General features: G+C 40.5%; 2 protein-coding genes across 4 annotated transcripts; one reads left to right on the forward strand and one right to left on the reverse strand.

The window, feature by feature from the left end:
- The first annotated feature begins 1,217 nt into the window (after positions 1-1,217).
- On the forward strand, positions 1,218-13,127 carry tmem184ba (transmembrane protein 184ba). 3 transcript variants are annotated; one of them, XM_061709039.1, is made up of 9 exons: positions 1,218-1,543; positions 4,576-4,809; positions 5,919-6,084; positions 8,081-8,171; positions 8,354-8,521; positions 9,476-9,645; positions 9,767-9,961; positions 10,205-10,231; positions 10,907-13,127. In XM_061709039.1, exons 2-9 carry the CDS (start codon positions 4,576-4,578, stop codon positions 11,134-11,136), a joined length of 1,281 nt encoding a protein of 426 aa, XP_061565023.1. In that variant the 5' UTR covers positions 1,218-1,543; the 3' UTR covers positions 11,137-13,127. The 3 variants fall into 3 exon arrangements, with proteins under 3 accessions (XP_061565023.1, XP_061565025.1, XP_061565022.1); XM_061709041.1 differs by lacking the exon at positions 10,205-10,231; XM_061709038.1 differs by lacking the exon at positions 1,218-1,543 and having other exon boundaries at positions 4,564-4,809.
- A 480-nt stretch (positions 13,128-13,607) lies between these two features.
- On the reverse strand, positions 13,608-20,710 carry maff (v-maf avian musculoaponeurotic fibrosarcoma oncogene homolog F). The gene is made up of 3 exons (XM_061708501.1): positions 20,619-20,710; positions 16,401-16,492; positions 13,608-16,252 (listed from the first exon to the last, which is right to left on the reverse strand). Exons 2-3 carry the CDS (start codon positions 16,431-16,433, stop codon positions 15,809-15,811), a joined length of 477 nt encoding a protein of 158 aa, XP_061564485.1. The 5' UTR covers positions 16,434-16,492; positions 20,619-20,710; the 3' UTR covers positions 13,608-15,808.
- Positions 20,711-21,170: the final 460 nt, after the last annotated feature.

Raw genomic sequence — 21,170 nt, forward strand, 5'->3', positions numbered from 1 at the left:
TTTTTTTTATTTTTCAATCCTGCTATTCAGATGTATGTTTTTTTCTAGCGATTACTAAAATATGTGATTCAGGGCTACATTTCACTGCATGTTATAAGTGTATAACTGAGCAAGTTGTCACGGTTTGGTCAGTTCCTGTTTTATTTTGAAACCTGTGTCTGTGTTTCAGTTCTGTCTTGATTTCCCTGGTTCCCATCTGCCCTGATTGTGTGCACCTGTGTCTCGTCAACCCTTCTGTGTATATCTGTTGTCTTTCCTTTGCTCCCTGCTGGTCCATACTGTTTGTCCTGTCAAGGTTTTTGGATTTTGGCTCTTGTGTTTTTGTTAACCCTGCTCTGCAGTGTTTTTGTTAACCCTGCTCTGCAGTGCTTTTGGTTTGTTTTCAGCATAAATAAATCACCTTTTTGGAACTCCTGCCTCCCTGTGTCTCTCCTGCGCTTTGGTCCTAATCTACCACTCCTGACAAATGAAAGAAGTGACAAATACAATTCTGAATCAAGAATCTCTTGAATCTTACACTAACACCTGAGTAGTGTAGTGAGTAGTTTAAAAATGATTTACTACACAGGTCAAAATATGGAAAAATTGTCTACAGAAAAGTGTTTTGGTTATTTTTTATTTTTATATATATATATATGTATATGTGTATACGTATATATATATTTATAAGTATATATGTATATGTATATGTATATATATATATATATATATATATATATGTGTATATGTATATATATATATATGTATATGTATATATAAATATGTATATGTGTATATATGTATATATGTATAAGATAAGATATCCTTTATTTTCTCCCTCAGTGGGGAAACTTATTTTATATATGAATTTATATATATGTATATATATATATGTATATATATATATATATATATATATATATATATATATATATATATATATATATATATATATATATACACTATATATATATATATATATATATATATATATATATATATATATGTATATATGTGTGTGTGTGTGTGTGTGTGTGTGTGTGACGCTTTATGACTACCTTTTGCTCACAAACTTACATCATTTCCAGGACAGGAAGCTGTAAACAAATTAAGTATAATTCACTGACTCCGTGTATTTATCTCAGAAAACATCCACGCAGGCGGGTCAGGCTCCGCCCACTGCATGGCAAAAACAGCGCCGCGCTCTGATTGGCTGAGCGGACTCGTCCTTGCGGGGTGGGCGTGGCCAGCGGGATCTGCCATTAATCCGACGGGGATCTGTGCTGAAGCCACAAAGACTTGCCAGCGAAAAGATCCAGAAATAACACCTAAAATGGATATACAGAAGCAATAAAAGTAGAGAAAAGAGGTCGAATAACATGAGAGGTAAACTTTAGAGAGGAGTTTGTTTTTTCGGGGGGCGCTGAAGGTGAACGGTGTGTGGTTGGGGATCAACATGGATGTCCCGCTGCGCCTGTGAGGACTTCAGGCCGTCTCTGTTTCTGCTGGAAAAGTCTCACTGGAGGAGCAGAGGGGGGTTTTCAAACAAGGGCCAAGTCGCCAGGTGAGTCTGACCTCTACACGGGGCTTGAAATCACAACACTCACATCTTGTGCCACCTCTACGTGTTTCCCTGCAGCTCAAGTTCACTTTAAAGTTGTTGCTGTAACTAGGGTTGCCACCTTTCAGAAATAGAAATAAGGGACGCCCTGATTTCAGCAGCGCAGGAGCCAAAAAAAAGCCCCTAAACTGAATAAAAATTTGTTTATTTTATATGAAAAAACAAAATGCTTTGATTTAAAGTCTAAAGTGCTTTAATAGCATTGAACTTGCATGACTGTACAGACAGCCAACCATACTAGCAACTGAAATAGTCTCCTATGCTCTGTATGTCCACATCAGCCCAGATGTATAATATAGCCTACATGTGAAGAATATGGTGTAAAAGTTAATTTATTTCAATAATTCAACTACAATATGGTGTAAAAGTTAATTTATTTCAATAATTCAACTAGAATATGGTGTAAAGGTTAATTTATTTCAATAATTCAACTAGAATATGGTGTAAAAGGTTAATTTATTTCAATAATTCAACCAGAATATGGTGTAAAAGGTTAATTTATTTCAATAATTCAACTAGAATATGGTGTAAAAGGTTAATTTATTTCAATAATTCAAACAGAATATGGTGTAAAGGTACATTTATTTCAATAATTCAACTAGAATATGGTGTAAAAGTTACTTATTTCAATAATTCAACTAGAATTTGGTGTAACGGTTAATTTATTTCAATAATTCAACTAGAATATGGTGTAAAAGTTAATGAAAATACGGTACAAATCGCGTCCCGTATTAGTTCAATACGGGACGCAACATTTTTTTCTGAAATAAAGGACAATTCCGTATTTTACGGGACGGGTGGCAACCCTAGCTGTAACTTCAAGCTGAGCCTCATTTTCACTCCATTCAAATGTGCTAACCCGGATTCAACCGCAGAAGTTTGCATTATTATGACTAAAATCACTGTTGTGGAGGTAAGCTGAAGTTTATCTGAAACGTGATCCTTTGTGTGGTTGTCTGACTATCACTAATTTTATTACTAAATGTGTCATGAATCACTCAAGACTCCCAGTCTGCTCCCTGGAGCCCCTTTCCATCTGCTGCCTTATTCCTGAGCCCCCCACACAGTCCCTCTAATATATTATACCACGCCGTGGCCATGATCCTGCACACACTGACCTTTCTGCTTTCCAAATGAAACCCACAGATGTCCTTTGGCCTGGCCGCTGCATCATGTCCCTGACACTGGTATTGTTTGCGCCTGGCTGCTGATGCATTCATTCACTCCTTCTGGTTGACATGGATCTGCTGATCCTCCGCAAACTAATACAAATGACCCATTGCCTCTCTGTTTCGAACACGCAGGCACCAGATATAGACACACGAAAGCTGTCTGATGCAATAAATTGAACGACCAAATTAAATTAAAAGGGATTTTCTTTTGAATATGGGGACTTCTTAAGTTAAAATGAAGGGGTATTGCCTTATTTAGCACTTGTATCTATTCTGGTGGTTGATTATCATGATAAAATGATATACCCCAAGAGGAATTGTACATGACATTTGTTTAAGAACAAACAGAGCCGGAGAAGATGTCTATGTCACCCTGGAGACGGTGACCAGCATCCGCTTCTGTGTCTTATCTCCTGGCCGACTCACATTACATCATCACCAGGAGCTCTGGGTGTTGGATGCAGCCATGTAAATCTTATCTTTTGTTCCTAATGTATTACATTTAAACATACTGTAAGTTCCTCTTGTTTGGATCACTGATTAGATATGTGTGTGGAGTTTCTGGTTTTGTTTTTTTAACCAGAGATGAGAAAATGGACCCCAAAATATGTTTGCATATGTTGCAGAAAATTCAGTCGTCATAGAAAGAGGAGTTCAAGAAGCCGTGAAATGCCAGACTTTACGGCTTTAAAGCTACATGACGTGTTGATTTCTGCCAAACTTGGAAAAAACGTTTCACCTGAATCCACAGCTGGGTGGGAGATGTCTGGGCTCGTCATGAGTCAAAAGGCATTCTGAGCTCTGCAGAAACGAATTAAAATCAATATGGGATACCAGCGTGGAAAAAGCACACACACATTCTTTAGTCCTAAAGAAATGTTGGCCATCTGTTTATTCTCTATCTGGCTTCCTGTCAGATTACACACCGCACTGATAACAGAGCGCGCTCTCGGTGTTCCAGGTTGATGATTGCTGGTGGAAATGAATGTATGAATCACTTTACCCACTGTTGAAGAACAGCTTCAAGGGCTGCTGTGTGTAAACAAACACTAGGAATGGGCGGTATGGACTAAAAAATGTATCACGATAATTTCTGGCATTTATCCCGATAACGATAAAAATGACGATTAAAAAAAATACCAATTCAACTCCACCTTTGTAACTATAAATCTATCACCACATTCAGTCTTTGGAGCCCCCAAAACACTGCTCTAAAAGAATACTAAATGCTACTAAACTTCATCAATGGGAATTTATCTTTCTTTCTTTCTTTCTTTCTTTCTTTCTTTCTTTCTTTCTTTCTTTCTTTCTTTCTTTCTTTCTTTCTTTCTTTCTTTCTTTCTTTCTTTCTTTCTTTCTTTCTTTCTTTCTTTCTTTCTTTCTTTCTTTCTTTCTTTCTTTCAGGTTCATTTCTTTCTTTCTTTCAGGTTCATTTCTTTCTTTCTTTCAGGTTCATTTCTTTCTTTCTTTCAGGTTCATTTCTTTCTTTCTTTCAGGCTCATTTCTTTCTTTCTTTCAGGTTCATTTCTTTCTTTCTTTCAGGCTCATTTCTTTCTTTCTTTCAGGCTCATTTCCTTCCTTCCTTCCTTCCTTCCTTCCTTCCTTAAATCCGGCTTTACACAAAAACGTCATCAACGGGAATTTATCGTTTTTACCGCAAGATGACAAATTCTTACAGTGGGGAATTTTTTTGACGGTATATCGTGAACGGTAAAATATCGCCCATTCCTAACAAACACACACAGATGTGTAATCTCTTTGTAGATGTTTGACAGCCTCTGATGTTCAGATATGTATATCCAGATGTTCAGCCGGTGGAGGCGAGACGTACCGCTGTCCGAGAGGCTGGGTGAAGACTCTCCACTTGTTGGGGCTCCTGGCCTCCCACTGACCACAGTCCTCATGGGGCCCAACATATCCTGGCTCCCGGAGGCCCCGCTGCTGGGCCCGGACCAGCCCACCTTCCTGATGGCCCCAGCAGCGCAGGCTGTGTCCGGCTTCTTCGTCTGGACCGCGCTCATCCTCACCTGTCACCAGGTAAGAGCTTCCCAGCAGCACAAGCTCAGTCGGGAGTCAAAATAATAATCTTTAATTACACTTTAATTACACTTTAGCTCCTTAATCATCTGTAGCCCGTCTGGACATATTGTTCTCAATGTTTGACCGAGCAGACAGGCAGGACTGTGTTTAAGTGCGTTTAATGCGCAGGTGAAGGGAACTTGAAAATTTACCAGGGGTTGCTTAGCAACGTCCCTTAGCAAGATGTTGTGAGACAGACCATGATCATACACACAAAAGTGAAACTTGTGGGTAGATGAAAAATGTCGTCATTTTAAATGGAGTCAGATTTTCTTCTCTTTTTCATTCTCACATATTTGTCTGATGTTACCAGGCGATGTATTGATCCTTTAGAGGTTAATGATCTTCAGAATTTAATTTAATTTTAATTTATTTTATTTAATAGGGACAATGCAGGTTTACATGTGATCACATTCACTCATTACAAACAAGCCAATGTGACTGATGTTCTGCATACAGAGATTATAGCTATTGCTAGTTTCCATCTCCTGTCCCTAGTTAGGCTTTTAGTAAAAGAAAATGAAAGAAAGGAGAAAAAGAATACAAAAATACATTCAATTTTCAACATGCAAAGCTATATCCTATTTACAATTCTCAGCTTGCAAGAGAGCACCCTATTAGCGGTTACAGGTGATTAAAAATGCGTACATTTCTGATTTTGCTTCAACCAGTCTTTGACATTTTTAGTAAAAACCTTAAAATCTTGAGTTGTTTTTATCTCAGTTGGCAGTGTGTTCCACATTTGAGAGCCCTTTATAGAGAACGCTGACTGCCCAAAGGAGGTCTTACGGCGTTCAACCTTACAGTTACCACTTGTTGTTCCCCTGGTGATCCTACCACTATTCTGCCTGCTAACTAACTTACATAAAACATCTGGTGCTAGGTTCTGTAGACACTTAAAAACCAGTTTGAGTGTAGTGTAGAATGGCAAACAGATACGATACGAGTGTAAAAACACTTTTCCCAGACAAAGTATGCTTTTAGTTTTTATTTTCCCTGAATGCCTCATTTTCCATTTTGATATTGGGATTTGTCTGTATTTAAAGTGTGTCCCCTGTCTGTCCCAGATCTACATGCACCTACGTTTCTACAGCTCCCCGAGGGAGCAGCGCCACATTGTCCGCATCCTCTTCATCGTTCCCATCTATGCCTTCGACTCCTGGCTCAGCCTTCTCTTCTTCACCAATGACCAGTACTACGTGTACTTTGACACCGTCAGGGACTGTTACGAGGGTAAGAACTTCTTTATTGTCCCTCATAACATTCATAACTTACAAATCTGCTTTCTCTTCCCATATTTGTATATCAGAAATTTTAGTCTGTATTTGGCTTCTAGAAGAAAATACATGTGGAGCTCTTTAAACACGTAGATGTTGTCTGTGTGAAATGAGGGAAGCTGAAGGCAGCAGGTTTCATGAGTGGATGGGTGACGGACTCTCAACAAATGCTCTATGTTGCCTTTGAATCTCTGGCACCAGAACCGTTGAATCCCAGGCAGGTGTTGAAAGGCAGTGACCGCTTCCACTCTTTCCACTCTTCATTCTCTTCAGTCAGCTGTCAATATAAGGATAGAAATAGTCTTCTCACCGTGACACTTTGTACTGGCAAAGTGATCATGTCACATGTTTCTCGCATATGAACGAGGGCGTCCTGTGATGTCGCTTTCGGCAGGAAGTGTTATTTATAGTATTGTCATATGCATCACCTCCTCCTCTTTTCTCCTCTTCCTTTCCCCCAATGTTTTTTACTTAATTTCTGCTCTTCCTTTACATTTTGGTCCGACCACCTCCTCTCACTTCCGCGTCCTTCTCCTCTGCCTCCCGTTTCCTCTCATCTTTTTTACAAAGCAGCCGAGCCCTGCCCAGATCTTCTCCTCGGCAACCTGTTGCATGGCAACTGTGCCCACGAATCCCCCCCCCCCCCCCCCCCCCCCCCCCATTTACCACACTGGCAGCATCAGATAATGAGTTCCTCTCAACAAAAACAAAAACTTGCTGCGAAGTTCCCGTTCTCATTGTTTGTAGACTTACTGTATCACCGTGGCAACTAGCGCCGCAGTTGGGCGACCCTGGGGAGAAGTGAAAGAGAATAATAGTAAACAGCTGAGAGCGCTCAGCAGAGCAGAGCAGCCAGATCTCGCCACTTGCTTTTGTAATGGTTCAACAAAAAGAAAAAGGTGTGCGTGGTATTTTTACCACCTCAGTATTGTCTGGCAGGCATGTGACAGGAAAGATAAAGAGTGCGTGGGTGAAGTAGCAACAGAGTGTCAAAGGGAGAATACATTTTTTTAACACACTTCCACAAATAACTGATACACATTGATCGGCCCTCGGCCCATTTGACTTCATGTCACACAAGCCCATCCAGCTTGAGACTATGAGAGAGATATGAAGTTCCTCGGCGCCCGACGGGATAAACCTGGCTGTGTTTTTCATGAGATGCTTGATCGTCCTCTGATTTCCACCGAAGCAGAGGAGAGAGAATCCACTATTCACGAGAGACAGGTGGATGCGTTTCACCCGGGTGTGTGTGTTCATTTTTACTGGGTCCCATGGGCACTAACACATGACCACACACCCACCTGTAGAGGTAGACGTTACTTTTTCAGGATTTAGATTGGGATTTGAGGCTAAAATGATCAAAGCTACATGTGAGTGAGTAAAAATCGGTGCCGTTTATTTTAAAGACCCCCAATCACAGAAATGTTGCATGCAGCAAATGTGCTAATAAGTGATTGTATTGTATCATTTAGGGACCACTGGGTTGTGTGTTTCTGTGTTTGTGTAAAATGAATGACCTGAACAGTTTCTTTGTGTTTTTCTGTTTGCTGTTATTACATTTTGAAGCCACTTTTATCCAAAGCTTTTCTTTTAAGGGATGTGTTAATATCTTTTCATGCAATGAATATTTTTGGATGTGCAATTTGCAAAAATACTGTATTTGAGTGATAAGCTTGTGACACCAGTAAACTGAATAACCTCCTTTTGTGTCGTCTTGGGAACGCTATAAGACGTGTGCTCATGTACTGACACATAATTTTGAATTTCTTGAGCAACAGAATGAAACCCAAACAAATGTAATGCGTGAATTAAAAAACAGCTGCTTTCCAGGGACATGAATAGTAACTAATGCGAGTTTGTAGAGCACCAACAAGTGTTGAGACAATTAAATGGAAAACAGCACATTAAAATAAATGACATTTATAGAAATCTCCCTTGTTTCTCTGCAGCTTTTGTAATTTACAACTTCCTCAGTCTGTGCTACGAGTATCTGGGAGGAGAGAGCGCCATCATGGCGGAGATCCGCGGGAAACCAATCGAGTAGGTGTCACATTCATTCAACCACAGAATCAGATCTTACAAGTATTTGTCTCCATTTCAGCATGAAACAAGTTGTATTCTCAATCACAGCCACCCTTGATCTGCAGATTTAATCTTCTTTATGCATCTTTCCCATTTGACCACGTCGAGGTTTGATTGAGCGGTTGTTTGGCTCCGTTCAGGTCCAGTTGTCTGTACGGTACCTGCTGCTTGAGGGGAAAGGCTTACTCCATTGGCTTCCTGAGGTTTTGCAAGCAGGCCACGCTGCAGTTCTGCGTGGTCAAACCCCTCATGGCCATCATCACTGTGATCCTGCAGGCCTACGGCAAATATAAAGACGGAGATTTCAAGTGAGTGCTGTTCCCTGGGGAGACGATCCAACAACAAGCTTCAACAGCTTGTGAATTTCTTCTTTCATCGTAATTTGAAATGACAGTTTGAGAGTTATCATTGTTTTAGTCTAGATCAGGGGTCAGCAACCCGCGGCTCTAGAGCCGCATGCGGCTCTTTAGCGCCGCCCTAGTGGCTCCTGGAGCTTTTTCAAAAATGTTTCACCTTTTTTTCCTTTTTTTCCCCTTTTTCCTCTTTTTTGCTTCTTTTTTTTCTTCCTTTTTTTCTCTTTCTCTTCTTTTTTTCTTTTTTTTCCTTTTTTTCTTTCTTTTCTTGTATTTTTTTGCTTTTTTCTTTTTTTCCCTTTTTTCTTCTTTTTTTCTTCCTTTTTTTCCTCTTTCTTTGTCTTTATTTTCTCTTTTTTTCTCTTTTTTCTCTTTTTTTCATTTTTTTTCTTTCTTTTCTTGTTTTTTTTATTTTTTCTTCTTTCTTTCCTTTTTTCCACTTTTTTTTCTTCCCTTTTCCTTTTTAATCTCGACATTTCGACTTTTTTCTCAACATTTCGACTTTTTTCTCTACATTTCCACTTTTTTCTCAACATTTCCACTTTTTTCTCGAGATTGTACTTCAACATTAATCTCAACATCTTGACTTTTTTCTCTAAATTTTGACTTTTTTCTCCACATTTTGACTTTTTTTTCGACATTTCTCCTTTCACCATTTGTCTTCATTCTAAGGCTGATACAAGACCTTTCATTTTTTACGGCTCCAGACATATTCGTTTTTTGTGTTTTTGGTCCAATATGGCTCTTTCAACATTTTGGGTTGCCGACCCCTGGTCTAGATCAATACATTTCCAAAGGAGAATTTATCTTTTAGGATGACCTGCAACGAAAAATAATAATAATAATAAAAATAAAAAAAATACTCCAAATGCCCCACGAGTGCCACTAACTCTAACTCTGTCTCTCCAGTGTTGCCAGCGGATACCTGTACGTGACCATCATCTACAACATCTCGGTCAGCTTGTCTCTGTACGCTCTCTTCCTCTTCTACTTCTCCACCCGGGACCTGCTCAGCCCTTACCGCCCCATGCTCAAGTTCTTCATGGTCAAGTCCGTCATCTTCCTCTCCTTTTGGCAAGGTACAAACACTGCACAAGTCCAGCTATAGTTGACACTATTTGAGAAGCAAATCCTTATTTTACTCATGAGACTCGTTCACAATGCCGGTGCGTTCTCCTGACTCTGTGGTCTTGTGCTCAGGAATGCTGCTGGCGATCCTGGAGAAGTGCGGGGCCATCCCTCAGATTAACTCGCCAAAGGTGTCTGTCGGCGAGGGGACCGTTGCCGCTGGTTACCAGAACTTTATTATTTGCATAGAGATGTTTTTTGCGGCACTGGCGCTGCGACACGCCTTCACGTACAAGGTCTACATGGATAAAAGTCTCGATTCCCGAGGTGAGGAAAGCAGAGGGCATCAGGAAAGGTTACAGTGAAGGCTTCCGACTGCGTGGTTTCTAACACTTGTGCCGTCTAATATTTGCAAAAAGAAAAAAAAATGTTTTGTTTGCTCCAGTTAGCATTTTCTTTTTCACTTTCCGCCTTTTCCAACGCTTTTATACTCTTCATGCATCATTCTCACATTCCCTCTTCGTACCGAACTCTCCTCATTTGTCTTTTCTTCTGTGCTGCACCATGAAGGACCAGTTCCTACATACGGAGAGTTCGGTAGGTTCGACACCGCTGATGCTCACGGTCCATCCTTTTCTGTCACACATTTGCTAGTTTCAGTTAGATTTGTAGGTTTAAGCCAGTTTCTGTTCCTTTTATTTATTTGTTTTTATCATCCAGGTTTTTGATTCAGTTTTTCCTTCAGCTGTTTAGGGTTAATTTTCTCATATTCATCAGTCCCTTCTCATCTTTACATGTCTGAACCTTATTTTTGGTCCTTAAATCTTCCCTACACAACACCCCGTGTTCCTCTATACATCCTCCCTGTTTCTTTATGTCTCTTTCACTCATTTCGTCTTTTTTGTTTTGCTTTTAACACCATCTAAATCACAGATGCCCCTTTCTTGCCTTATCCCCCTTTTTTTTGTTCCCATTCCCCTCCCAGTGTTTCTTTCTGCACTAAATCACCACTCCTCCCCCCTGCTTTGGTTTGGTTTCCCCTCTTCTCTTCTTTCTCTGCTTCATCATCCCTCTTTTATTTTCACACGTTGTCTTTTTTCTTTCCCTGTGGGAATAATACTATAAATTTACCCCGTCATTGTTGAACCCTCCTCCCCTCCAAACAAAAACATTCCTACTCTTTCAGTTGTATTTCTCCATCCCCACGCTGCGTTTTTGTCTTTCACATCTTCTCTCGGCTCCTGACGCTTCCACCTCATCCCTCTGCTGCAGGCCGCTGCGCCCCGATGAAAAGCATCTCCAGCAGCCTGAAGGAGACGATGAACCCCGGTGACATGGTCCAGGACGCCATCCATAACTTCTCCCCGGCCTACCAGCAGTACACGCAGCAGTCCACGCTGGAGCAGGGGGTGCCGCCGGCGCTCTTTCGGACCAACAGTACCGTCGGCGCCCGCGGCGACACGGAGAAAACCCTTCTGCTCACCTCAGATGATGAATTCTGAGCGAGCGCTCCTCTTCCTGCTGCTGAATTCATTCATTCAGACTGATATTTCAACAGTAAATGGTACCCAATCCAGCCAGTGAGACGGATTATGATTGTGTTTTTTTTTTTTTTGGTTACTGATCATAAATGCAAAAGCCTTCCTACATATACACTTCTGCATCCACACAACCCAAACACCTCATTTGTGAGGAACACTTGACACTAATTTGATGTCAAACTTGGAAAAGTTTGAGTCACACTCATACGTTATGAATCATGCTTGACATTCAGAGCAACGTTTTTTGGCTTGAACACAAGCTTATTTTTATATTTTGGTTGAGTCATCCTTCCTTCGCCCTGATCTGTGTCTCGGTGGCCGCGGGTTCATCCTAAGCTGATGCCATGTTTTATTCTGCTATTTATTTGCTTAATGTGTATGACTTCATAAAGCAACACGAGGCAAAAGCATGAATGTAAGGCTTATTTTGATTTGATCAGTTTGGCCTGCCAGAACTGTCCATGACTGCTGTGGCAGTCCTGCACTACAGTCGTATAAGTGTGGTTAAAAATGCACGGGGAATAAGAATTAATGAGTGAGCTGGAACGACGATGATGGGGTGCCCCTTGCTGGGCCGTCTGTCAGAAACATGTGCGAATGTCACTTGCAGTTTATGGATTATGCAGTTCAACCGCTTCAGTCAGGCCAGGAGTGAAGAGCCAGTCGGGATTACAGTTGTGTAACTGGGGCGTTATTTGAATTGCTGGGATTAAAGCTTACGCTGGTTCGCTCTGGCCGCGGAGGCGGACATTGTGCAGGCCACAATGTAGGTTAAAAGGATCGAGGGGAGAACCAATAGAGGAATCTGGGTCAAAGCTCAGCCTGCTCCTTTTAATCAAACTTGAAAGCATTTTTTTTTCTTTCTTCTTTCTGGTATCCCAAATGCCAGAGCGGGAAATGACTGGAGTGATGAGTCACCAGTTGCTGGTTGGCTGCGTTTCGTGACCACGGCATGAACGGTATTCTTTGGCTGCCTGCACCGATGTTGGTTAAATCACATCCAGTGATTTCAAGTTGACCCCAAATCTGATTCATTTACCAAAACACACCCACTGAAACACTGAAATAACCACTCTCTCTTTTTATGTAATGCAAAATACACATTTCTGACTGACTTTTGAACACGTTTCAGAAAAGAATCCCTCCATAAGAGTAAAGGTCAGTCAACAGTCTAAATCAAAAACGTATAATGCAAAGACTTGTTGTTTTTGTGTTTATTTTGTTTCCACTATCCCACACAGTCCTTTCCATATTTTGTTTAAAGTCATAATTGGAGTTCTTGAGTCATCTCTGACTCATGACAAACATGCCAACGCGCTTACTTGTAATAACTTTCACTGCTTTGCTGTGTTGTATTTTGGACACTGGGGGGCGTACACAGAGTCCCAGAGCAGACGTGCCCCCCGCCTCACATCTAACACACAATCCTTTGTCTTAGTCACATTCTGCCGCTAATCTTATTATCGTCTGGGTGTTTTCATCAGAACATAAGTGTGCCCTGTGTTTCCCCCGTTAACAAAATGTTAGAAACAGCAGAGAGCTGCTGCCTATTTTTAGACTTTCTACAAACCAGATTATCTTTAGTTACAGTTGATTGGATATATTAAAAAAGAGCTTTCAATTCAAATGAAACAGTATCATCTTCTGCATTTACTGCACTTTGAATGCCAAGACTCACTAATGCACTCTTATCTCCGTTCTGTGCTGCGATGTTATTCTGTGACGTGTGCGTGTGTGTGTGTGTGTAGACTAATGTACATAAAGTTTTAAGTGCTCTCTACAGGAAGCATTTTTAAGGTGGGTTCAGATGCGACAATGATGAAAGACTTTTGATATTTTTTATTATTATTTTAATAGATTTTAGCTTCTAGTTATTTGTTTAAGTTGCTCACAATGCTACTATTTCAGTGTCAAATGGATGGCCAGAGAATTGAAAATAAAATATATTTAGTCTGTATTTAAAGTACCACTTGTGTCTTTGTCTGATTTATAAAATTTTCAACTGTTTTCTTTTTAATGTATTTACCTTTAAAAGGTCCCATATTATGCACTTTCAATCTATTCATAACGATCAGGCACCCCAAAAGAGTTTTTTTATTCTGATGGCGATTCAGAAACTCTCTGGGTCCGTTAGATCTTCCAGCCTAAATCTTCTTTCTCTGTGATCATGTTTGCAGTTTAAGTCAATTTTGGACTTTTGAAAGTCAAGAGACATGAATATGTTTAAACTACATTGGGAGTCTATCTTGTGTGTAACAAAACAAGAAGCATAAAATGTCTAATAAGTTATCCCACCAGAAAATTACTTTGATAGAAGTTAGTCACCTTTTTGAACAGTAGTTACAAGTCGTAAAGTATCTGACCTGAGGAGTTAAAACGTCTCTTCTGTTTTATGTACTTTTGCAGATCCAATCCAGCCAACAAGTGTCATGTTATGTACAATATGTACAACATTTATTATAATTAATATATAAAATAGACAATGTACTTAAATTTTCACAATAGAAAAAAAATACATGTAATAAATACAAAGACCATTTTTGTTTTGCAGGTATTACAAAACATCCAGCACAAATTGACAGGTGTAAGATGTTAAAATATTGAGAATAAATGCTTTCCCACAAAGATATTCATGTCTAGATAAATATATGCCTCATATCTTTAGGAGTTACTTGTCAACACAGTTATTGTGTAACAATGCCTAGTCATATATATAATATTGCTTGCACTGTTCAGTGGCCTAAACTCCTTAGTTTAGGCCCGCTTGAGCCGAGAAAACACATCTTGACTGAAACAGGCCAACGTCTGACGGAGGTCTTCAAGTGAATCAAGCGTCATCTCCTTACACTCTTTCAACCTGCTTTGCCTTCTTTCGTTCTCCAACATCCATCAACCTCTCAACCTTCTGGTTTCTATCTCACTTCATACCTGTTCCTTTAACTCCCCCCACCCCACCCTCGACGACGATGCTGTGACCTTGCTTTTTCACAGACAACATACAAATCATCATATAAAAATAAAGTCCCTCCAAGAATCCACTATGACAAGCTGGTACAGAGTTGGCAAACAGACACACGAAAAGAAAAAAATCATACAGCAATATGGCCATCGGCTTTGAGTTTTTCTACACACCTAATAATTAACATTTCATAATCGTCGTTGCAACACAATGAGACATGAGAAAAACCTCAGACTAGTCGTAAGTACTTTTGAAAACATGTAGAACGTCACAGCACTCATTAGCTTGTCTTTTAATTATATCTACTTTTAAATACAAATAATTATATATATATCTATATATACATATAGATATATATATAGATATATATAATCTTTTACAAACGTCACTCAACATTTTCGTATCTCAGCTGCAAATACAAACATTACAAATAATAAAACGGGAATGTATGCAGAGGATTTGCATCAACGTGAGTGGAATTCCTGCCCAGGTACGACTTTCCTGCTTTAACGCGTTTTTAGCAAAATGACAAACTTTTGTTGTTTGAGAAAAAAAGACGCCAAAACCAACTGCGGCAGAATTCCCACACAGGAAGATTTGTAACGTGAGCAGTGTGGCGTCATGCAGAAAACATGAAAATCCACAGCAATCATAAAGAAAGTTTTATGTGATCTTAAACAGAAAAGAAGATGTGATTACAACCTGTTTTTTGTTTTTACCTTTTCCCTTGTGTGTGTTCTCGTAGCTCTCACATACACTGAAGGCACTGCATTGACGTGAGAAATGTGAAAACGAACAGTTGAAATGTTTTCCCTCACATGCAGAATAGGTAGATAGCTTAAAGAAGTCTGGTGTGCTTCCCGGAGCTTCTTTGTCCTTTTCTCTTGTTTGTAGTATATTTGGACCGTTTTTGTCCCCTGAATACTCACTGCAAAACCAGACATGAGGAGCACAGAAGAGGCTAAAGAAAACAACAACAAAAAACTCTCTGAATACATCCATTACTGTGTTTGCACGCGTGAGTTTAGAACCTGACATAATTTGTACTTTCAGACTAAAAAGATATCAGAAGAACAGACTTTATGGACGTCCAGGAAGCTGCACGTGCTTGACCCTGTTGTTGGTTAGGAGCCGTAAACGGAAGCAGGAAGATGCTCTGGCACAATCAAGCTGGATTTGTTGAGCTGTAAAACAGTTCTGTTTGGGTCGGTCTAGCTTCAGTCAAGGTCATGTTAGTTGACATCTGTGCCCCACGTGGCTCTGTGAATGGTTTTGCGCAGGCGCGTGCGTGTGTGTTTGTGTGTGTGTGTTGAATGAATACATAAATGCTCACTGCCTAGTTCACATTAAGCCTTAAGCATCTGTCTGAACAAGATTTTAAATGTTAAGTGTCACAAAAATGACTTTTTTTCAATTGAAACACCGTCTCAAAATAAACTGCACTGGACAGAGGACACTTTCACCTTTTTCTGCTCCTTATTTAGAGAAATTAAGACAAGCTGTTGTTGTTGCTAGGTAACATGACACACCTTTCTGCATATAATGTGAAAATGCAGACAAGTGTTTAGTATTTTCCTACTTATATGTGCATGTGTGTGTACAGTGAGTGTGTTTGCATATAGACTGTCTGTCCCTCTGATCCCTCCCCTCCTAGTCTGGTTCCAGCAGCTCCTCCTAGGACGGCCCGTGTTCTCTTTGTGGCTGAGGTTGTGGTGGACTCTTGACGATGGTGATCACGGAGGCGGTGTTGAGTCGTGGAGCTGTGGCCAGCAAGCTGCCCCCTCCAGCTTCCAGACCTCTGGCAAATCTCTGGAGGGCGGCGAGGCGCGCGCCCAGACCCTCCAGCTCTTTCCTCATGCCGGCGTTCTCCACCCCGAGCCTTTCCACCTCCCGCTGCAGCTCCTGCTTCTGCTGCTCCAGCGCCTCTCGCTGGGAGACCCGCTTGACCCGGCAGCTGGCGGCGTAACCTCGGTTCTTCAAGGTGCGACGCCGCTGCTTCAGCTTCTGGATCTCATCGCGGGAGAGGCCACGCAGGTGGAGGTTTAACTCGCGCACTGAAAGGGACATGAGCTCACTGTCTGACAGGATGGGCATGTTCTCCCCACATTCCTGCTTCACCTGAAGTAAAACAAGAAGAGATAGAAATGGGGGGGGGAAAAAAAGAGGTAAAAAAACAAGATGACGCTTGAAAATACTTTTCAGCGTTGCAGTTTTCAGTTTTATAAAAGGGTCTAAAGGATGACTCATTCTTCTTGGCTGCTTTTACCTTCAGGGCTTTGCTGTTTCTTTCTGTCGTCATGATTCAATTGTCTCCAGTTTCTTTCCCCCCAAACACCAGTTGAAACAAATATAGACACTCTGGAAGAACAGAAAAAGGATATATATATATATATGTAAAAAAAAAAAAAAGTTACACTATCACATGCGACTTAAACCACTGTGCATTTTTGGTCCTTTCCTGGCCTAACATTTGCCATCCGCTCATAAGACAGCATGTCATGCATGATAAAGAAAAGCAGAACCCGCAGATCTTTCATGCTTCTCCAAATGCGCGCTCTCTCATTAAACTCTGGTTTGATATGAGGAAGAGGAGGTTTTGAAAGCGGCGTGCCTCTTTTTTTTCTTTTCGGTAAGGAATGGTGAGAAGGAAGTTATCATGTGTCTGCCCTTTGGTTGCTCAAAACAGGTGTCCTAATCAATCCCCTCAACACTTCCTCTTAACAACACAACTCCAACGGTTCAAAGCTTTCACATGAAGAAGTCTCAACGCCACCAGCTGTTTTGGGGAATATCCTGACTGTTAAACTGACTTACAGTCTGAAGGAATATGCTTTTACATTTTTAAACATGGTGCCTTCTATGTTAAGAAATAAATATTTTATACAAGACTGGTGTAATGGCTACAACTGGTTTAAATAAATACTTAAATTTGTAGGATGAGTAAACAGAACTGTTTATTTCCTCTTAATCTTTTCACCCAGCACTTCACGCAGATAGACTTCCTACAAGCCACTTAAGGTCAACTCTTGAATATCGCTGTGTAGGATGAAACTAACCTCTGAGTGGGCAAACTTCAACTGCTTTTGTTTTTCCCCTAAATCACTTCTTGGTCTGTGACTCATTATTTTCACACTGATAAAATGATTCTGAACTACAACTTGGGTCCGGGTTTCCTCCAGAACGTAGAGGTACCGGTACATAACTGCCCAAAAAGCATTTTGAGAAGCTGATGAGAAGTTAAACACAGCTGGTTGTATAGCCATAGCTTATACTGAGATTAACATTTAATCAAGGGCGACCAATTCTACACTGGTGTAGGAAAAGAAAAAAAGAAAAACAAAAAACCTCAAGGTACTTTCCCATGCCGCTTTTGCAAACTCGGTCTATAAACTTTCTGATGTATTGCAATGCTGGATTTTCTCTTCAGAGAGTGAAAGGCCTTTCACTCTCTGAAGTCAAACCAAAGTTCAAATGTGGAGAGAGAAACATAAGAAGTGATATAAAAGGATTATATATATATACTTTGAATGAAGAGCCAAACAGACATGATATTCAGAGCAAGATATTGACCTTTTGGAGGTTTCTGCCATGATTTAACCTCTAGCATGCGTCATATTTTATTGAGAAACAAGCTGATCTAGACATGTCACACTGCTGCTGATTCACATGTTTGGCAAGGTCTCATGGTTGTCATGATCCTTTTACAACATTTAACCATTTTCCTTCTGTTAATCTTTCAACATTAATGCCTTCAGGAGATACATTTTCTTTTCTTTTTTTTGTAGAAAAAGTATGTTTTCCCAAACTAGATTACTTATTTAGCCCACAACTAACCATTCAGTACCTTATTCCAATTACTCAACAGTGAACTCCAACCTATTTGCTTTTGCCTAAAGGTTCTTATTATCGTCAAAGTCCTAATTCACAGTGTTATTGTTTGAGGCTTAAAAACTGTGAGGCAAAAACACGTCAAAAGCATTAAAAAAATGTGGCATGATCCTTATTTGATCCTTATACAATCCAAATCCTCCTTCCATTAAAACTGTGTTGTAATAACAACAACAACACCATTTGTGTTTTGAGACCAGCATGAATGGATTATGATCTAATGGGGCCCCTAGCTGTGAAATATCCAGATAAAGAAATGGAAACATGTAAATTCCTGATCATTTTTCATACCATTACATTCATCTATAAGCTTTTGGCAGCAGGTAAATTATTCCAGATCTCTTTAGTGGATTTTGCTGCCGCCAGAGTCCTTACAAACACCAGGAAACTGGACCACATTACACCGGTCATGACATCGCTACACTGGCTTCCAGTGAGTCAAAGGATAGAGTTTAAAATCTCACTGCTGGTCTACAAAGACCTGAATGGTCTTGGACCAAAATACATGGTTGATCTGTTAGTTCCTATGAAGCTCCCAGACCCCTGAGGTTCATCTGGATCTGGTTTGTTGTGGTTCCAGAACCAGAACCAACAAGGTGAGGCAGCGTTCAGTTATTCTGCTCCTCACCGGTGGAACAAACTTCCTGTAGACCTGAGGTCTGCTCCAACTGTAGATCCTTTAAATCAGGGTTAAAAACGGTACTGTTTACTGAAGCCTACTCCTAAATTAATAATAATAACACAATCTATTTGTAAGGCACTCTTCCTCCAAAAACCTCAGAGTGCCACAGAGCCAGTACATAGTTAAAACTAACAATAATAAGTCATAAAACCCAACTTAAAAACACCTTACTGAATAAAAAAGGTTTCTAGGCCAGTCTTAAAAGGGTCCAGTGTCTGTGCCGCCCTTAGATGGTCAGGCAGACTGTTGCATAAAAATTAAATACTTACCTGCTGTACTCTACTGCCCTTACTTTTTATCATTTTACCGCTTTTCTATCATTTTATTTGTTATTTACTGCTTAATTGTGTCTTGCTGCTTCTAATGTTGATGTAAAGCACTTTCAATTACCTTGTGTTGAATTGTGCTATACAAATAAACTTGCCTTGCGTTTTGGGGTTCATTTATAGGGGTTTTTTAATGTACCGTATTTTCTGGACTATAAACCGCTACTTTTTTCATAGGTTTTCAACCGTGCGGCTTATACAAAGGTGTAGCTATTCTGTGGACTTTTCTTCCACCACTCGGGGGCGCTCTAACCGGAATTAGAATAAAAACTAAGACAAAATAAATGCAAAAAAAATACGCTACTTCTTCTTCAGCAGGTAGAAGTAGGTAGAAGCAGATTTCAAACAGATAAATAGATAAATAAATAGCGGTTATTTTCTCTTGGTTCTGTCCCATTTTAATCAGCAAAGTTGTTGCCGTGTTAAAACACAGCGTTAGGAAAGGATCTATTTAGGTACAAACACGTACATCATTTACAGTTCAAAATCCTTCTGTACATGTAGTAAATATCTAATCTAACAACAGAAATATCTGCAGCTTGCAGACCTTTTTTTTTTTTTTAAATAGAGCGGATGCGGCTTGTATGCAGGTGCGGCTTATAGTCAAGAAAATACGCTAATTTTGATACCATTACTTTTTGAGCTTATTTATGTCTTGAGTAATTTGTCCTCCAGATTTCAGCAGGTATAAACAGTCTGTTTGACTCGTTACGTCTTAAGGCCGGTTCATGGCACACCCAGCTACAAATCTATCCCCCACTACACAGTCCGGTGGCCAGATAAAACACCTGTTACTCTGGCCTCCAGCTCGCTACCGATGAACTACATTTCCCGGCATGCCCCGGGGCCAGGTGGTCCGAGCAGCCGCCGGACTCCGGCTACGACTGCGAGGCTATGAGACCAGCGTTTCGTAAAGTCACGGTGATTCAGCAATAAACCCTTTTACTCAGCTCCGCCGAGACTGTCAGGCAGCGCAGCAGACTCAGCACTGACCACAACTTTCTGTCTAAACAACACAGGATATCCAAACCCGCACCGCCCTAAAAATATAACACTGTTAAAAACCAAGTAAAAAAGCAACAAGTGAACTCAGCACGGCTACACTGGAGCTACAACACCGATCTGACACATTAAACCATCCCCTCGCTCCTCTGATTGATAATAAACGACTAATAACACACATATTACATTATATTCTCAAGTATTTATCTAAAGTACAGCTCTGTAGGACAGAACAGGGATAGTTTAGGGCAGCTACCAGTGCTATAGTAAACAGTCATGGGCTGACATTTACACTTTAAATGGGTCTTATCGTGAACAGACAGCCCTGGCTAGAAATAACACGCCTTGACGGTTAGATAAAAGCGTACAGATCCTTAAAGGTGAAGTTAAGACTTATTATTGGGGTTTTCTAGACGTGCTAATGACGTTAGCCGTTAGCACCCAGAGGGATTACAGCAAACAGCTGCGTCGGTTCCTGCTGGCGAGCCGCCCGGCTACACCAGCCCTCCAATGTTCCTGCTAATCCCACCTTGATATGTTACAAAATAAATACATACACATGTATAAATATTGATGTAATTTTTACCTGCTTGTGGACGCGACTCCGGCGACACAATGTTCAGTCCGCCTTTTCCCGGAATTACTCTGCTGCTCTCTGAGGTTGGATTCTTTCATTCATAAAAAAAAAACAAAAAAAACACACACACAAGCGCCGATGACGTCAGGCCTGAAGAATGAGGGCGGAGCCAGCCCCGCCCTCGCCGCGTACTCCGGGAGGATGTAAACAAGCGATCCCTGGACCCGGGAATGTTTCCATGACTGGGCTGCCAGCCGCAGCTCAAACATGGCTGGAAACAAGGGGAAAGTAACGCTTTACAGCCAGCTTTTGCTCGCGCTGTTTGACATTTGAAGCCATGAAAACAAACCCCCAGGCCTACGGGATGTATTGAATTGAACTGGATTTAATTTAATTGGATTTAACTGAATATAGAAACTCAGAGTAATCAATCAATAACTGTGCAATAGCAAAACGCAAGGCAAGTTTATTTGCATAGCACAATTAAACACAAGGTAATTGAAAGTGCTTTACATCAACATTAAAAGCGGCAAGACACAATTAACCAGTAAATAGCAAATA

The sequence above is a fragment of the Cololabis saira genome, chromosome 19, assembly GCF_033807715.1.
Source record: "Cololabis saira isolate AMF1-May2022 chromosome 19, fColSai1.1, whole genome shotgun sequence".
In the NCBI taxonomy this organism is placed as follows: Eukaryota; Metazoa; Chordata; class Actinopteri; order Beloniformes; family Belonidae; genus Cololabis; species Cololabis saira.

Excerpts from the sequence above, each read along its gene's own strand:
- maff (XM_061708501.1), bottom strand. The coding sequence starts at position 16,433 with ATGACGACAGAAAGAAACAGCAAAGCCCTGAAG. Across the intron at positions 16,253-16,400 it reads GAAACAGCAAAGCCCTGAAG|GTGAAGCAGGAATGTGGGGA; the intron begins GTAAAAGCAGCC and ends GTTTTACTTCAG.
- tmem184ba (XM_061709038.1), top strand. The coding sequence starts at position 4,564 with ATGTATATCCAGATGTTCAGCCGGTGGAGGCGAGACGTACCGCTGTCC. Across the intron at positions 6,085-8,080 it reads CGTCAGGGACTGTTACGAGG|CTTTTGTAATTTACAACTTC; the intron begins GTAAGAACTTCT and ends GTTTCTCTGCAG. Across the intron at positions 9,962-10,204 it reads TAAAAGTCTCGATTCCCGAG|GACCAGTTCCTACATACGGA; the intron begins GTGAGGAAAGCA and ends TGCACCATGAAG.